Genomic DNA, 17,936 nt, shown 5'->3' with positions numbered 1-17,936 from the left:
TACCCAATAATACATATAGACATAAACACAAGTAAGGAATGATGCAAATCAGACTTAAGTAAAAATTAATTTCCAAATATCATTGTAAAAATAAAACTTGGGAAACATGAGGTGAGGGGCTACCTCTGCTTTGTTTCTCTATCTTGACTTTAAACTAGATACAATAGGCCCTTTTGAAAATACTTTTGATTCTATTCTAGGAACCAAAACACAAGGCATGCCACTTTTTCTCAATGCAAATTATATCCGAAACACAAGGGCGCCTACAAGAGCCATTACATCTTCAAGTGTCGCGATCAAAATAAACTGATTTTTCAAGTGAGAAACCCTCCCCTGGATCCCTGGCTCGCACAATTCCTACTTCCAGTTGGACCTGAGTGGCTTAGTGAAGCGGCTGTGTGGTACACTTCCGTCCCCAAAGACCGTTGCCTCAGGTAGAAGCCAGAAGGGCACGTTTGGGCCTCCGGAGAGGCGGCAGGTTCCTGCCCCACCCAGGGGATCCAGAACGGCTTATAACTAGAGCCAACGCAAGGGTTTCCCCCTTCTTGACCTCCCCCACTACAATATTACACACAACTTGAACCCTCAAGTTTCCCCGCCTCGGTCAACCGTCGACGAAAGACCCCAGTCAGCGAGAGCCAACCTTCACGCCTCAGGAAAAGCACAGAAAGTGGGTTATGCGCAGGCGCAAGCGAAACCTACGCAGGCGCACTTGGCTGAGCAGGTGCGCGCGCCACGAGCGCATTGGTGCTGGGGCGTCTGGCGTTCCTGCCTCTGAGAACCGCGGGAAGGGCAATGTTAAAGCGCTTCTCTCTGAGCTCTCACCCTGTAAGGGGGAATGGCCCTGCCTACCTATGTGGCCCACTGCCCAGACAGGGAAGGAGGCTGTTGGGGTCACTGGAGAGGCAGAGACAGATGTTCAATCCAGTCATCCTCTGCGTCAGCTGCGTCGGAAAATTATGGCTCCCTCCTTCCTGGTCATCTCATAGACCTATGGACCCAGGATTAGAATTAGGGGTTTAGAAATAAACCATAAATTCGTTCATGGTTGATTGGTTTTCAACAGTGGTGCTAAAATAATTCATTATGGAAGTCACCTTTACAACAAATGGTATTGGTACAAGGTATACCCATTTGCAAAAGCATGAAGCTGAACCCCTACTTCATACCATTTGCAAAAATCAACTCAAAATGAGTGGAACAATTTAATATATGCGCTAAAACTAGAAAATTGTTATAAGAAAGCATGGATAAAAATCTTTGTGAACTTGGATTAAGTAATGGTTTCTTACACATCAACCCAAAGCATGCCAACCAAAGAAGAGAAAGAAAAGGAGAAGGAGGAGAAAAGTTAAACTTATGTAGACCTGATAAAACTCCTAGAGTTGGTATATAAAGATTATTTTAAAGTAAAAGTATTTGAGCTAAAGACAATGCAGAAGGAAAACATATCTGAACTGCCTTTATCTGACCAAAGAACAGTCGCCAAAAAATACAATTACCATTAACTCTCATGTTATGGAGAGACGCCTCAGCACTCTTAAGTCCAAATTTCAAATCAAAAGAGAACTTTATTTACCTGGCCAGGGACTGTCACCCACCTTGGAGACTCAAGCTCTGTGGGAGGATAGCAGCTTCCTGGTCCATCCAAAGAGAATATAAGGATAAAACCACAACTTAGTAGTGACTTGCTTATTGCCATGTGAGCTAGCCAATCATAGAAATTAAAACATTAATAAGTGGAACCTGTGGGCTCTAGGCAGGACTGGAATTTTCCAGTCATCAAGCAAGCCAGAAGCTAAAAAAAAAAAAAAAAAAAAAAAGCAATAGCTTTGCAGTTCAGTTGACACAGTCCTGGGTTCAAGCAGATGCCTGATAGTTGCATCCTGAATTTGGGCGGGGGTTGGAGGGGTGAGAATCTATTGCAAAGTCATGCAGACCCACAAGGGCATTCACACCCAGGATGTAGCTCACCAAGACCACCGACCACCGTGCATCCTGAATAGGGTTCAATTTGTAGGGTACAAAGTACAGAAAGACAATTTTTATAAGAAAACAGCTTTCATTTCAGTTTCTCAGAAACAGCTCTTGTAAGTTTTTATAGAAGGCAGCAAAATGGAGTCTTAGGCCTGTCTATAACAGTTTTTGATTTATAATTGTCTTATCTCGCTTCTCAAAATCTTATACCTATAATCTATATTTTTTACTAACCTATAACTTATAATTTACACTCTTTTTGGTTGTATTTATCAGTTCACACCACAACATCTCCCAGAAATCTTCCTGCAAATTTAGCTGCTATGAAGATAGACAGCCCAGTCTCATTGTCATCAAAAGCACAATAGAAAACATTCTCTCAATTAATTTGCAAATTCATAATGTACCCAAGTTGGATGTGGAAAATTCAAGTAAACCCCAGTTGGAAGTGGAAAAGTTTTCTTACCACTAACCTGACCAAAAATAATTTTTTTGTGTGTTTCAAGTGGCTCCAGAGGCCGAGACAGGAGGATTGCAAGTTCAAAGCCAGCCTCAGCAATGGCAAGCACTAAGCAACTCAGTGAAACCCTGTTTCTAAATAATATACAAAAATATGGCTAGGGATGTTGCTCAGTGATGGAGTGCCCCCCCCCAAAAAAGGGGGGGACTATCAAGGAAGTGAAAATGAAGCCAAAATAAAAAACAGAATGTTTGCCAATCATATATCTAATAATGGTCTAGTATCCAGAATGAATTTTAAAACTTATATTAAAAATACAACCTATTGTGGGGTTGGGGTTATGGCTCAGTAGTAGAGTGCTCACCTAGCATGCATGAGGCACTGGGTTCGATCCTCAGTGCCACATAAAAATAAAGATATTGTGTCCATCTAAAAAAATAAAATATAAAAATATAAAAAATACAGCGTTTTGAAAAATGAGGAAAGGATTTGAATATGTGTGTGTGTGTGTGTTTGTGTGTGTGTGTGTGTGTGTGTGTGTGTAGCCAATAAGCACATGAAAGGATGCTTAACACTGCTAATCATTATGGAAATGTAAAATACAAGTAAGATTGTAAAATACCACTCATTAGAATGGCTAAAATAAAAAAGATAAGTCTCATAAAGAATATGGAGAAATTACAACCCTAGCATTGTTGATATGACTATAAAATAGGATAACCACTTTGGGAAACAGTTTGGCAGTTCCTCAAAAAGTAAAATGTAGATTTACCATATAATCTAGCAATTCCATTCCTAGATTAAAAACACATGTCCTTACAAAAACTTTCAGGCATGGAAACTCATTCAGAGCAGCATTATTCATTGTAACCCCCAAATGGAAATAACCCAACCGTCTATCATCTGATGAATGGATAAATAAATGTAGTATATCCATACAATGGAACTTTACTCAGTAATAAAAAGAAATCAATTACTGATACATACTATAGCATGTATGAACCCTGAAAACATTGTTAAAGAAGTTAGATATGAAACATACTGAATGACTCAATTCATATAATCTTTAAATATAGGTTATGTCATTATTTAGGTCCTGTAATGCCAATGAATTGGGAGCCACTGAAAAGATAATTTATTATATTCCCAAGAGGAGAGGGCACACTACATCAGAACGAAGGCTATATGGGAAAGCACTGGGTCATTCAGGAGGCAATGTGACATACTTAATACATATGAAATAAGCAAGTCTCTGGAAACAAAAATTAAATTAGTTGCCAAGAACTCAGGTGACTAGGGAGTGACTGGTCATAGAATTTTTTAATAAGATAGTGAAAATGTCCTGGAATTAGTACTGACTGTTGCACAACCTTGTGAATATATTACAATTTGTACACTTTGAAAGGCTGGGTTTTATGGCAAGTAAATTATATCTATCAATTAAAAATTTACAAGTCTTGCTAGTGGATACAAAAGTTCTCTGCGACAAATATTCTGCTTGATGCAGGGAAAATAGTTTAGGGGCAAATACATTTTGAAGGAAATTTTTATAAACTTTTTTATATTTTTTATAACTTTTTATAATTTTTTATAACTTTCCTCTAGTCAAGGAAAGGACTATCAGGCAAAATTAGATTTTTAAGAATGTAGCCTTTTTAAAAATCTTGATTTAATGCAATAAGCTATTTAAACCATTTCTTCTGGCTAAAATAAAATATACTTCACATCATATAATAGAATGAATGGCATATGGAATCAAGTTAGATGCCCATCAATGGATAATGGATAATAAACAGGTGACATATACACATGGTATATCATTCAGCCATAAAGAATGATATTCTATCACCTCCAGGAAAATGGATGGAATTAAGTGAAACAAGTCAGATACCAAAAGACAATACTACATGTTCTCTTTCATGTGTGGAACCTAATAATAAGTTGACGTGAGTGTAGAACAGTGATTATTGGAGGCTGGGATTGGTGGAGGGAAGGGAATATGAGGAGATTGGATCATAGACATCAAAACACAATGAGATAGAAGGAGTAAGTTCTAGTGTTACACAACGCAGTGGAAGCACTACTGATCACAACTACCTATAATGTGTTTTATGGATAACAACAAGAGATGAGCTTGAGGGCTCCAACCATAAAGTTAAGGAGATGGAAATGGTAATTAGCTTGATTTGATCAGTATACATTGTTCAAATGGAAATATCATACCATACCCCAAAATATGTACAATTAGGATTATAATTGAAAATAACATAATGGCTATCCATTCTCTATTTTTGGTGAACAAACTCTAACCTCGATCCCCTTTGTAGCTGTACCTCCTCCGTGGGATATAGGACTTAGGCCTGACCAAACTAAGGCATCACATTACCCTAGAGGTAAAGGTAAGTTAAGGCATTCAGATCAAACTGCCAGTTAAATTAATCCCTATGCAAGACCAATTCTGAGATTCCTACCTGAAGAAAAAGGGATGTGACCTCTCTCATGGAATTGAACCTGGCAGGAAATATCTTAAAACTATAGAGAATGAAGTCAAAGTGAAGGACAGAAGCAAGACATGGAAAGAGAGATTGGGTCATAGTGTCATCACTTATGTACCTGGATGAAGCCATGACTGCTCAGTTATGAGAGGCCACAATATTTTATGTCGGTGTAAGTTGATTTCAATTGAATTGCCCGCCATTTGCAATTGAATAAACCCTAAAGGAAACCCAGAAAATGCATTCAGAAAAAAATGTAAATAATATAGCCCATGAAGGATCTTGATTAGAAAGAAAAAAGCAAGTGTTCATAAATTATTTTACAACTTTTATATGATCCTACTGATCAGCTACTGTTGACTATATTGTACATATAAAATTTGGAGTTCCTGACCAATTCTCTGGGTTAGGAAAGAGAAGATGGCCTGTTTCTAGGAAGTAACAAACCTAAACATAGGGTTATAATATTGATAGGAGGGAAGGAATCTTCAAAGGTGTTTCTATCTAAGGAAAAGCAATTAATGGAGGTCAGAATGACTTGTATGCTATTATAGATGCTTTAAATGCTATTGCTCATATGTTTTGGGGATCTGTACCAGTGTCATGCTAACTCCAAGGGAACAGCATGACTCTTCTCTATTATCCCTAAAGGAAAAGTGGATGGTACAACCCCATGTCCCCAAATAACCCCTTTATGTAAGCTTGTAATTTGTGTTGGGTTTGGGATTTTCACATTCCTCTGATATTCCAGTGCATGTATATAAATTTTATCTTTTTCTTCTTATTAATCTGCCCATTGTCCATCTATTTCAGCCAATTCCTACATCAAAACTTCAGAGGTAAAGTTTGAACTTTACTAATTCAGAAAGAGTTTGAAATTGCTCCTTAACCCAAGGTCAGTCTCATTACATGTCCCAGGGCTGAGCACATTCTTGTGTGATTCTAGGAGGTCAGACTTCCTACCCTCTTACACAAATATTCATATCTTCTACAATGTGGGAATGATACCTCATACTGCAAAAAAAGGACATAACCATTGTGATGAAGTGGAGGATTTTGAGATGGAAAGATTATCTTGGATTATCCAGGTAAGTTCTAAATGTAATCACGGGTGTTCTTGTGAAAGAAAGAAAAAGGAATATTATGTACACTCCCACAGAAGAGGAGAAAGCAGTGTAACCACAGAGGCAGAGATTGTAGTGATGTAGCCACAAGCCAAGGAATGTCAACAGCCACCAGAAGCTGGAAGAGGCCAAGAATGGGTTTTTCTCTGGAGCCTCCATAAAAGATATAATCCTTCCAACCACTCAATTTCAGCTCAGTGATACTGATTTTAGACTTCTAACCTTCAGTACTGTAAGAAAATTGACATCCATTTTTTATGCTGTTAAATTTGTGAATTTTTGTCATAGTAACCAGAAGAAATTCATATTATGACTGACAGTAAAAATGTTGGTGAGGATGTGGGGAAAAAAAGAATGCTCATACACTGTTGGTGGGACTGAAAATTGATGCAACCCCACTGGAAAGCAGTATGGAGATTCCTCAAAAAACTAGGAATCTCAAAAACTATTTTTTGAATTCCTCAAAAAGCTAGGAATATAACCACTATTTGACCCAGTTATCCCACTCCTCTGCATATATCCAACGGATTTAAAATCAGCATACTACAGTGACAAAGCTACATCAATATTTATAGCAGTACAATTCACAATAGCTAAGCTATGGAACCAACCTAGTTGCCCATCAACAGATGAATGGATAAGGAAATTGTGGCATAGATACACAATAGAATATTACTCAAGCATAAAGAAGAAAGACTATGACATTTTCCAATGAATAGAGGGACCTGGAGAATATCATGCTAAGCAAAATAAGCCAATCCCCAAAAACCAAAGGTTGAATGTTTTCACTGATATGTGGAAGCTAAACCACAATAAAGTGGGGGAAGGGAAGAAAAGAAGTTTAGTAGATTAGACAAAGGGGAACCAAAAGAAGAGAGGTGAGTAATAATAGGAAAGACAGTAGAATAAATCTAACATAATTTTCCTATGAACACATGTGAAAATACCTAAGTGAACCCCACCATCGTGACCACCCACAAGAATGGGATCTAATTAGAATAAGAGATATCCTATTTATGTATAATCTGTCAAAATGCATTCTGCTGTCATATATAACTAAGAAGAACCAAGAAAATAAAATTTAAAATTTTTTTCATTTACTCTATCAGAACACTTATAAATCTTTTTGCCTTTGAAAGTACGCTTAGATGCCCATGATGATTTTTCATTATGTTTATCGCTTCTGTTAAGTGTGAATTTACCTAGAACATATTCTAATGTAGACTTAAGAGTGTAATCTAACATTTTTTTATGAGTTGACAGATGTGAGTCAATGAGTAGTGACACAGAATTTAGAGCAACTTTCTCCCCACAATTTTTATTTTTTCAAGCTATTCTAGCTATTTACAGGCATTTCACTTTATCAAATTAAATATAATGAAAAACCTTTTCTTTGGAGAGACAATAACAGAGTTAATTTATTTATCTAGGTATCTAAGAATGATTTCTTCAGCCTTTCTTACAGGATCCCTTTCTTTCCCATCGTCAAATACTTTCCTTCATCAATGATCCCCATTCATCATGATTCTCATCTGTTGGTTGGTCTTGGGCCTGGGAATTCCCTCTGGTTGTCTGTTTTTTGTTTGGTTTGTATCTGTCACTTCCCTTTTAAGGCATGTGGGCTGGGGATATAGCTCAGTTGGTAGAGCTCACTTTGCATGCACAAGGCCCTGGGTTCAATTCCCAGCATCACAAAATAAATAAAAAAGACATGGCCAATACCACATTAATCCTGTAGGTAGTCTCTTGGGAAAGATCTTGGCTGGTCAATTTAAAGTTTCCCATCTGTTAGTCATGGTTCTGGGGGCTCCTCTCTTGTTGTCTCTGTGTGTTTTAGAAAATGCTGCAATTGGAATTGGTCTGTCAGTGGAAAGTGAGTTGAAGAAAGGACCACCTATAGGTATGATCCTGTCTAAGGTGTTTTGCTGTAACAATTTGCTTTGGAATGGCTTTCTGGATTATTACACAATCTTGAAATTGGAGTAGGTCTGTCAAAGGTAAAGTAAGTGGAAGAAATTTGTACATGCAGTCTGTCTGTTTTAAAGGTTACCATCTATAAACCCTGGTTTTGGTGATCCTCTCTGTGTTTTTTCATATTTGTTACTGGCCATTTAAGACATGGGCCATGCTACATTGATCTTACCAGTACTCTCTTGAGCAGAGAGATCTTAGCTGAATGGGCCACCTTTAGAGATAAGCCTGATAAGAAAACACAGTTTACGGTAGCTCTCACCTTCCTTCCCCATGAGCCACATGTGTCAGCAAACTTACTAGAACTAGACAACATGCCAGGATATTTTAGATTAACATGCTAGAACCAATCTGGTTCCCCAGGGACATCAGAACTGCTTTCTGATTGTCTGAACACTATTGATTAACATGGACACTTCCCAGTGACTCACTGCCCTAAGCCACTTGCTCAAGACCCAGAAGTTCCACCCAAACCATCCTGCCATGTGGGAGTCACAGGGGTCCTGCTGCCTCTGACACTGCAGATAGGAGTTAATGATGAAAGAGGTTGAAATGCATGAAATAATAGATAAAAGTGGGGAAAATACAGTAAGAAGGGACATAGGGAGAGAGAAATGAATGCCTTCTATTTAGGAAGCAAAATACTCCTCCCTGTGACGTCCTCAGAATCAATTTCAGTCTTCTAGTCAATATACGTACTTTCAACCTGGGCCCAGATGTTATCTTGGAAAATAAGACATGGATAACAAGAACGGGAAAACAAAAAGGCATGCTAATTTTAAAATACAGGCTGGGGAAACAATTAAAATTCTGGGTATATAGGGTTTCCTAACTAGAAGGATTCTTGAGGTAGGAGTCTGTGGCCTCCAACAAAATGTCTTCTCTTTAGTGCCAGCAGAATGGGGACCTTGTTGGCCCTCTCATGGCGCTTTCTCCCTGGCAGGTAGGAGACCACTTGCTTCCTGAGCCAGTGGAAGAAGCCTCTATAATTCAGACAGGAAATGCTTTCTGCGTCTGAAGGCATGTCCTCTTCGTCTGACTGCTCTGCTGAGACTGAGGCACTTTCTGCAGTGCCAGTCTCCTGGCTTTCCATCTGCCAAGACAATGAAGAATAGTTAGAGACATTAAGGGTCAGCAGTAATGGAGCCAATATTGACTCATTTATGGAATTCTAATTTACTTTTGTACCAAAATTAGCCAACTGTAAGTGCAAAGTTTCATTACTCTTTCATCATGAAATGCACACATGCACTTTAGTACATCTCTCTGCTCCTCCCCTCTCTTTCTCTCAGTGTTCCTTGGCATTTTCCCAATACCTCTTCTCTGTCTCCTTTCCTTGCGGTGGTCCTTCTCCCATTGCTCATCTGGCTCAGACACTGGGGTCCCTCTTCTGCTTCACAGCAGGTACAAGGACTCCATGCTGTCCCACCTGGCACCCCTACACACACAGGGCCTACCCCTTGCTCTGGGCAGATCTGTGCTCACCTCAACAATTTCATCATCCTCAAGCCCAAGAGGCATTTCTGGAAACTGTGTGGTATCTCCATTTTCTGGTGGTTTCCACTTGGGCAAGTCCTGACAATCCTCGTGTTCTTCAGGAACGACCTGATCCATATGGGAAGAGACACTTCTGGATGGCTGAACATCCTCCTCCTGAGGAGGATCAGAAAGCACCGAGAAATTGTCTTCGTCATCATTTGTATTGTCTAGAAATGCCTTAATATTTTTCATGAGATCATCAAATTCGCAGAAGGCCTGAGTGACCGTCTCCTGTTGGCACTTGTCCATCCTCTGGTAGTCATCACTTTGAGGCCAGCCAGCTAGTGCATCTTCCTGGAGGCAGCTCAGATAGGAGTACAAGATCTCAATGATGGCTTTTTCACGAAGCTTCTCTGGCTTGTCCTGGATTTTATTTCTTCTACCCATGGATCTCCTTACACTCTTGGTTCCCCAGGCCCCTTGGACAGGAGGGAGGATGAGGCCAGGAAGACCCTCAGAGGTCAAGTCTTCGCAGTCAGTGCTGTCTTCAAAGGGGAAAGAGCCTACAGAGAGGCTCTGGTTAAATTTGGGTTCTGAAATGCAGTGCTCTGTGTCAGGGCAGCTGCTGCCGGAGGATGAGTCCTCCTTGGAGTCCAAGGGCTCAAATGCCCAGTCTCCCTTGACACTGGAAACGTCAAAAGAAAAACATTAATAGGTGATATTGAGAAGAATGTACTTTAGAAAATCATACTCATTCCATTTTCTGTTCACAACTATCACACTCGGGCAGAAGTGCATCCTATATTTGCACTCTCCAATCAGGGGCAGAAGAGCCGCTTCTTTCTCTTTAAAAACTTATTGAGTAGTAACCCTCTTTACTGAGCATCTCCACCTGATTCCTCTTATGCTTGATCTTATTACTACAGTTGAAAGAACTGCTTGTCTTAAAAGATAGTTGTGTAAAATTTGAAAACAACAGGAAAAGAGTAAGATAAAAATAAATACCCCCATCCCACCATCCAAGGGGAATAATAACTCTCAGGAAAAGAGTTTCCTGCATTCCTTTATAGTACTTTTTTCTTCATATCTACATGTATGGATGGATTGTACATGTGTGCACACATCTTAGGTGTGTGAATGTCACATCAAACAAAGTGAGATTATTAAATTTTATGACACAGCTAGCAGGAAATACATATGTGACTATTCTAACCACTTTCCCAATAAGTCTCTTTGCTAATCACCTATTAATGATCAATGAACCTCACATGATTAAGACCATTGACAATAGTCTTCTTAATGATAGTAAACCCCTTATCCAAAAATTTCTGCCTCTCCTTTTATAGTCCTATAGGTTAGGTTATTAGATCCAAGATTACAAATCCTTTTAAAATATGATAATTGATATTAAATTACTTCTAGAAAGAATACAGCTATTGAAATGTCCATCTTCCCACCATCTGATGGTATCTGTTGTCCAGCATTTCCCATGATGCTCCAGCAAGTCATTGGGGAAGAGAATATACACACATTGGCTTTCACTTGATCTCTCCCTCTCCCTCTCTCTCTCATTCATATTCATGTACCTTGTAGACACTATCACACCTGGCTCTAGTGTCTTCCTTAGGAAAAGAGATGCTTCCAACTCCTGAGGCAGACACAGGCTATCTGAAGTCCTTCAGATACTGAATCCAGTAACTAAGAAGTGCAACAGAACACTAAGACAATTGGCTACCGTGGAAACAGAAGAACACAAGTGTGGAAGGAAAAATGGGGATAGAGATCCAAAGGACACATTCCCTTGCTTTATTCATTTTTTTCTGTCAGTGTGACCAAAGTATATGACAAGAACAACTTAGAGAAGGGAAAGTATGTGGGAGCCTCTTGTTTTCAAAAGTCGTAGATAACTGGCTCCTTTGCTCTGGGTCCATGTTGCATCATGGCAGGAGGACCCTGAGGAGGAAAGCTGACAACAGATAGGAGTCAAGAAGCAGACAGAGGAATGGACCACAGGAAGAACACTTCTAGACCATGCCCCAGTGACTCACCTCCTGCAAACATGTCCCACCACCTACCTTGACTCACCAGTCAGTTCATTCAAACTAAGATGAGTTTATTAGGTTTTAGCTCTCACAATCTACTCCTTTGACTTCTGAATATTCTTGCATTACAAGAGCTTATGCTGAACACCTCACATCCAAAATATAATATTCTGCCCCTGTCTCCTAAACAGCTCATATCCTTCTCACAGAGCAAGATGAATTCCAAGAGTCTCATAGTCTCCACAGCTCTGGCACTGTCCAAAAATCCAGGCCAAGTCCAAGTGTCTTCTGAGACTCCAGACCAACTCTGGGTTGGGATGCCCTATAAAAGCCAAACAGAAGTTTCATGTATTCAAAATACAGTTGCACATAATAATCATTCCCATTTCAAAATGATATTTGGTTAAGCATCATTCTGGGTATGTCTGTGAGGATGTTTCTAGATGAGATTAATATTTGTAACAGTAAGCCAGGTGTGGAGGTGCAAACCTGTAATCCCAGTGGCTTGGGAGGCTGAGGCAGGAGGATGGTGATTTCAAAGCTAGCCTCGGCATCTTAGCAAGGCCCTAAGCAACTCAGCAAGACTGTCTCTAAATAAAACTTTAAAAGGCTCGTGATGTTGTTGACTGGTTAAGTTCCTCTGGGTTCAACACCCAGTACCAAAATAAACAAATAAATAAATAAATTTTACCCAGTAGATCTAGTAAAGCAGATTGTCCTCCCCAGTGTGGGCAAGCCTCTTTCAAATCCATTGGAGGTCTGAATAAAACAGAAGACTGCTCTTCCCAACTGTCTTGGGGCTTGGACATCAGTGCTCCCTGCCTCTGAACTTGGACTGGACTCATCTCATCAGCTCTCCTTCTTTGCCAGCTTTGAGACTCAGACTAGAACATTACCATTGGCACTCCTGTGTCTCCAGCTGGCAGATGGCAGCTCCTGGACTTCTCAGACTCCATAACTCCATCATCTAATTTGTTGTAAAAGTTTCTCATTTTATGTGTAATACCTTCTATGTTTTTCATCTTTACTATTATTTTTCTTGATACTAGGAATTTAACCAAGGTGTACTTAACCTCTATGACACATCCCCAAGCCATTTTTTTAAATATTTATTTTTTTTAGTTGTAGTTGGACATAATACCTTTATTTTTTTAAATTTATTTCTATGTGGTGCTGAGGATCGAACCCAGGGCCTCACACATGCTAGGCGAGCACTCTACCAGTGAGCCACAACCCCATCCCCCCCCCAAGCCATTTTTTAAAATATATTTTATTTAGAGAGAGGGTCTGGCTAGTTACTTAGGCCTTGTTAAGAACCTGAGACTGACTTTGAACTGGCATTGTCCTGCCTTAGCCTCCTGAACCACTGGGATTACAACTATGCACCGCCACACATAGACTACAATCTCCTACTTATTCTGTTTCAAGATTCCAGATTACATACTATGCCTGCCCTTCCTTCCTTCCTTCCTTCCTTCCTTCCTTCCTTCCTTCCTTCCTTCTTTCTTTTCTTCCTTTCTTCCTTCTATAGCAGTGCCAGGGATCAAACATAGAACCTTGTACACACTAAGCAAGCATTCTACCACCGACCTCTACCCACACCCTTTTTTTATTTTATTTTGAGACAGTTGTCCAGCTGACCTTGAACATGTGATCCTTCTGCTTCAGTCACCAGAGTAGCTGTGGTTACAGGATGCACCACTGCACCTAGCTTCCATTTTTAAAATTATGATATAATTTAAAAGTATAAAAAAGAGGCATTCTGATCCTGCCATAAGATGTATGGAATGCTCAACAAAGCCTCTGTGGATTCTTGCCAACATGCATCACCTTACTGCAGTTATGGTAAAATGACAGACAATTCCAACCATAGGACATTTGACAAAATATCTCATCATTGTCAGGTCATGAAAGGTAAGAGAAGACTGAGGTCTTGTCACAGACTGCAGGTGACTCATGTGAAAGTACATTTAAATGCAACTTGTGTTCCTCATGAGATCTTAGAGTAGGAAAAGAACATTAGTGGAAGAACTGGGGTAATTCCAATACTGTCTTTGTGTTAATTAATGGTACTGCACCAAAGTTCACATCGTGGTCTGCTCATTGTGCTAGCCATGTAAGATGTCCACATTGGAACAATGGGTTGAGGGATATATGGATGCTCTTAGTGTGCTTGCACCTTCTCTGGAAGTGTACACTGAGGCCAAGATAAAAAGGTCAAAGAAAAATACACTAAAGTAGAAAAAATGATAAAACAACCAACCACATATTATAACTAAGTTTTTCAGGCCTTAACATTTTGCCATATTTGATTCATTGCAAGTGCAGGGGTGCATGCCTGTAATCCCAGCAATTCAAGAGGCTAAATCAGGAGGATCACAAGTTCAAAGCCAGCCTCAGCAAAAGCAAGGTGCTAAGCAACCCAGTGAGAATCTGTATCTAAATAAAATACAAAATAGGGCTGGGGTACTGGCTCAGTGGTTGAGTGCCCTGAGTTCAATCTCCGAACCCCTTTTAAAAGAATATATTATAGATAAAAATTTAGGCCCCTGATCTCTCCTTTTGGTATACCATTTGCTTCCCACTTCCCTTTTAAGCACTATTCTTAACTTGATGTTTACATTATGCATGTTTTAATGCTATTTCATGTTAATATATTGCTTTACTTTGTAGACTCAACATAAGGAGATATGAATATACTCAAAACATCTGGATTGTATGCATAAAAGTGGATAAACAGGTACACTTTATATGTATTTTAACAATTAAAAAAATAGGGGAAAATACCAATGTAAATGGACATTATGTGATACTTTTTTATGAAAACTTCAATTCAACTCTCTCAGGCTGAATTATTCATTCTTTAGAACTCTTTGTATACTTACTACAGACTACTCTCACCCTCAAGCCTTTATGGTCATAGTTTCCTATCTTTAACTCTTCAATAAATAGCCCCTTGACCCCAAAGATCCACATATCTTTTTTGGTTACATTAAGCTAGTGAGGATTCTATGTACTCAATGTCTGTGGAAGGGAGGAAGGAGATAAGGAGGTTGAAATTGAGGAAAGGAAGACTCTAAGACTAAACACTCATAAGCTTCTCAAAATGTGAACAATGAAAGTCACACAGGGTGGTAGTAAAAGAAGGAGGGGAAAAACCTTCGAGGGAAACTGTGGATGAGTGAGCAAGATGATGTTGGCCCTGGGAGGTGAACTGGCAACCTAGGAAGAGTCAGCAAGAAGGATGAGTCCAACCACCCTCAAAGAGGTTGACCTGTAGGAGAATTTTAATGACAGTCGCAGAGGAAATTCAGAGAGCACAGTGAGGTGGATGGAGAGGACTTGGTTAAATCAAGATCTGGTGAACACTTTAACTTTGGGTGAAATGGCTTCAGTGCTGGAAATAGCTCCATGAGAGTTGACTCCAAGTCCCTCTCTTAGATATGCCTTGGATGACGTGTGGGGGGAAGATCCTCAAGAACATGGCCACCCCCACCAGCCATAGTACTTATCAAATGCTTGCTTTATCTCATTCATTCTGGAACAACCCTGTGAGGTCTCGTAATAACATCTCCCTCAATTTATAAATGAAGACAGCCAGACTTATGGTGGTTAAGTGACATTCTCAGCCCCCACCCTCACCCTCCATGTTGCCCTTATGCCAGCCATCTTGCTAGAATGAGCCACCATGCCAGGATATTTTAGAATAACATTCTAGAACCAATCTGGTTCCCAGGGACATCAGAACAGCTTTCTGACTGTCTGAACACTATTGATTGACAGGGACTTCCCAGTGACTCACTGCCCTCTGCCACTCCTCGAGACCCAGAAATTTCCCCCAAACCATCCTGGGAGTCACAGGGGTCCTGCTGCCTCGACACTGCAGATAGGAGTTAATGATAAAAGAAGTTAATGATAAAATGCATGAAGTAATAGATAAAATAGGGGGAAATACAGTAAGAAGAGGCCTAGGGAGAGAAAAATGAATGCCTTCCGTTTAGGAAGCAGAATACTCCCTGAGATGTCCTCAGAATCAATCTCAGTCTTCTAGTCAACATACCTACTTTTAACCTGGGCCCAGATGTTATGATGGAAGAAGAGGAAGATATGGATAACAAGAACATTTATTGGGAAAATATAAAACCATGCTAATTTAAAAATACAGGCTAGGGAAACAATTAAAATTCTGGGTATATAGGGTTTCCTAACTAGAAGGATTCTTCAGTCTGCAAGATGTTGGTGGCAACCTGGACTGTGTCTAAAAGAGAATGACTCCCCAACCACAAAACCAAGTGTAAGTGTCTTGCTTGGTCTGGCTGCATATCTGAGTTAGATTTATCTATTGGGATGAGAGTCCCAACAGAGGTTGGTGGGAGAGCTGAGGCCTGTGAGTGGGGCACAGCCGGGCATGGTTGCAACCATGCCAGGCAGAGAGTAGTCAATAAGGCAGAGCCAGTGCTGCTAGAGCAAAAGAGCCCATGAGCCAGAGATATTCAACAAAGGAAGCAGAAGGGTGCAGCACCTCTGAGCTCCTCCAGCTACAGGCTTCCTGCCTGCGGAGACTGTGGGTTCTTGGGCCTGTGATTTTGAATAACTTACCCGCTCTATACCTACATTTCCTTCTGCAGTAAAATACCAGTATCAAAATTTACTTAATTTCCCTAAAAATACTAAGGGAAAATGAACAGTCCTACCTAATGCACAGTAAGTGCTCAATAAATGTTAGGCCTCATTTCATAATAGTGGCTGCCATTTATTGGTTACTTACTATAGACCAGATGTAATAATTTTAGGTCTGAATTCAAAGACCATATTCTTTTTTTTTAACCATATCTCCTGTTATTCAAAGGCTGGGATAGGTGAAAGGAGGAGGGAGAGAGAGCTGAGAGGTGGGGTTGGGGGGAGGTTCTTAATAAAAGTCGAAGGCCATAAAACATATTCCTAGTTTCTTTGAAAAGTTGGGTCAAATAAGAATGTTTGGAGATAAAATTAGAGTCAGCTTGACACCAAATAATAGTAGACCTTGAGTGGCAGGGTACAGAATAAGTGTTGAAGGAACAGGTTCATCTTTTTAATTTGGAAAGAAGATTTCAAAGAATAAAATGTCTGAAAAGACTTGTTATTCATCGTAGTAACAGTTAGGAGACTTACCCAAAACATGAACATCAAGGAAACTGATTTTGACCTGATACATACATACATACATACATACATACATTTCACCCACTTCCTGGGGAAAAAAAAAGATAGCTCATTTAAAAAGCAACATTAAGTCCAGGAGGAGCAATATCCTGTACTATATCTGTAAGGAATGCAGACATGAGCCATATGGAATCTTTCCTAGCACTTTGTTGTTATTGTTGCTGTTTTTTGGTATCAGGGATTGAACTGAGGAGCACTTAACCACTGAGCCACATCCCCAGCCCTTTTTTGTATGTTACTTTATGCAGGGTTTCATTGAGTTGCTTAAGACCTCACTAAATTGCTGAGGCTGTCTTTGAACTCACGATTCTCCTGCCTCAGCCTCCTGAGCCCCTGGGATTATAGGTATTACCACCATACCTGGCCTTTGCTAGCAGTTTATAAACTCATCTGTTCTATATCTATCTGTTATCGTTCATTTATTTCCAGGTGAAAAGTTGATCAGAATGGGTGACAGCATCAGGGCAACAGAAGAAAGAAAACACTAAGGTAGTGAGAGTAGTTTGACGGCATGACTCTTGGACAGCCACGTCATGTATAAGACATTTTATAATATTGAATAGGAAACCCTCTTTATTCCCCAGTCATACCAATTAGGCAACAAACCCACCTTAAATTTTTCTCCTACAAAATTTCTAACATTGATCTGTTGGATAGCCATAACCATGAAGTACAAATTTGTTCTCCTTTTGTTTTAAATCACATGATTTTATTAACATATCAGTCATCTCCGTTGGCACAACATATTTGTAGTGCTGGAAGTTATTAAACATCTACTTCAAAACATTAAATATTTAACTTAATAGGGAGATAGTGACAACTAGAAAAGATTTCACTTTATATATATTCTCAGTTCTCTAAGTTCTCAAAAAAAAAAAGAAGAAGAAGAAGAATTAATGCAACTGCATAGTTTTTGCAAGGATCCAAACTCAAGTGTGCTTTGGGAGACAGGGAGTTAAAAATGTTTTGGAAGTTAAGTTGGTATAAGAGTACGAAAAGCCTCTGTTGCTCTAGTTCTAAGGAAATGCTCTCCTTTTTCTAATAAAGCTTTCCACAGAAGACAAACTGTACACAATAAACAAGGTAAGTATAAGAAAGAATTACCGCAGTTCATTTACTTTCAAATAAGTTATTCACTTGGACATGTAACAGAAACTTTACGGATGTGAAGTGTGCTTCAAAATGC

The 17,936-nt window shown here is 39.6% G+C and overlaps 1 protein-coding gene across 1 annotated transcript; it reads right to left on the bottom strand.

Annotated features, from left to right (window-relative positions):
* Positions 1-8,859: 8,859 nt before the first annotated feature.
* On the bottom strand, positions 8,860-12,512 carry LOC113186479 (uncharacterized protein C12orf71 homolog). Its single transcript, XM_026393944.2, has 3 exons — positions 12,445-12,512; positions 9,513-10,191; positions 8,860-9,120 (listed from the first exon to the last, which is right to left on the bottom strand). The coding sequence occupies exons 1-3, from the start codon at positions 12,510-12,512 to the stop codon at positions 8,860-8,862; spliced, it is 1,008 nt and encodes a 335-aa protein (XP_026249729.2).
* Positions 12,513-17,936: the final 5,424 nt, after the last annotated feature.

The sequence above is a fragment of the Urocitellus parryii genome, chromosome 7, assembly GCF_045843805.1.
Source record: "Urocitellus parryii isolate mUroPar1 chromosome 7, mUroPar1.hap1, whole genome shotgun sequence".
Classification (NCBI taxonomy): domain Eukaryota; kingdom Metazoa; phylum Chordata; class Mammalia; order Rodentia; family Sciuridae; genus Urocitellus; species Urocitellus parryii.
The sequence above is the reverse complement of the archived record's forward strand: the minus strand, read 5'-3'. Positions and strand labels throughout refer to the sequence as shown.

What these genes read in the sequence shown, in the direction of transcription:
- LOC113186479 (XM_026393944.2), bottom strand. Translation starts at nt 12,512, where the DNA reads ATGGAGTTATGGAGTCTGAGAAGTCCAGGAGCTGCCATCTGCCAGCTG. An exon ending in GAGACACAGGAGTGCCAATG is followed by an intron (nt 10,192 to 12,444) that starts GTAATGTTCTAG and finishes TGACGTTTCCAG; the next exon opens with TGTCAAGGGAGACTGGGCAT. An exon ending in AGGATGATGAAATTGTTGAG is followed by an intron (nt 9,121 to 9,512) that starts GTGAGCACAGAT and finishes TTGTCTTGGCAG; the next exon opens with ATGGAAAGCCAGGAGACTGG.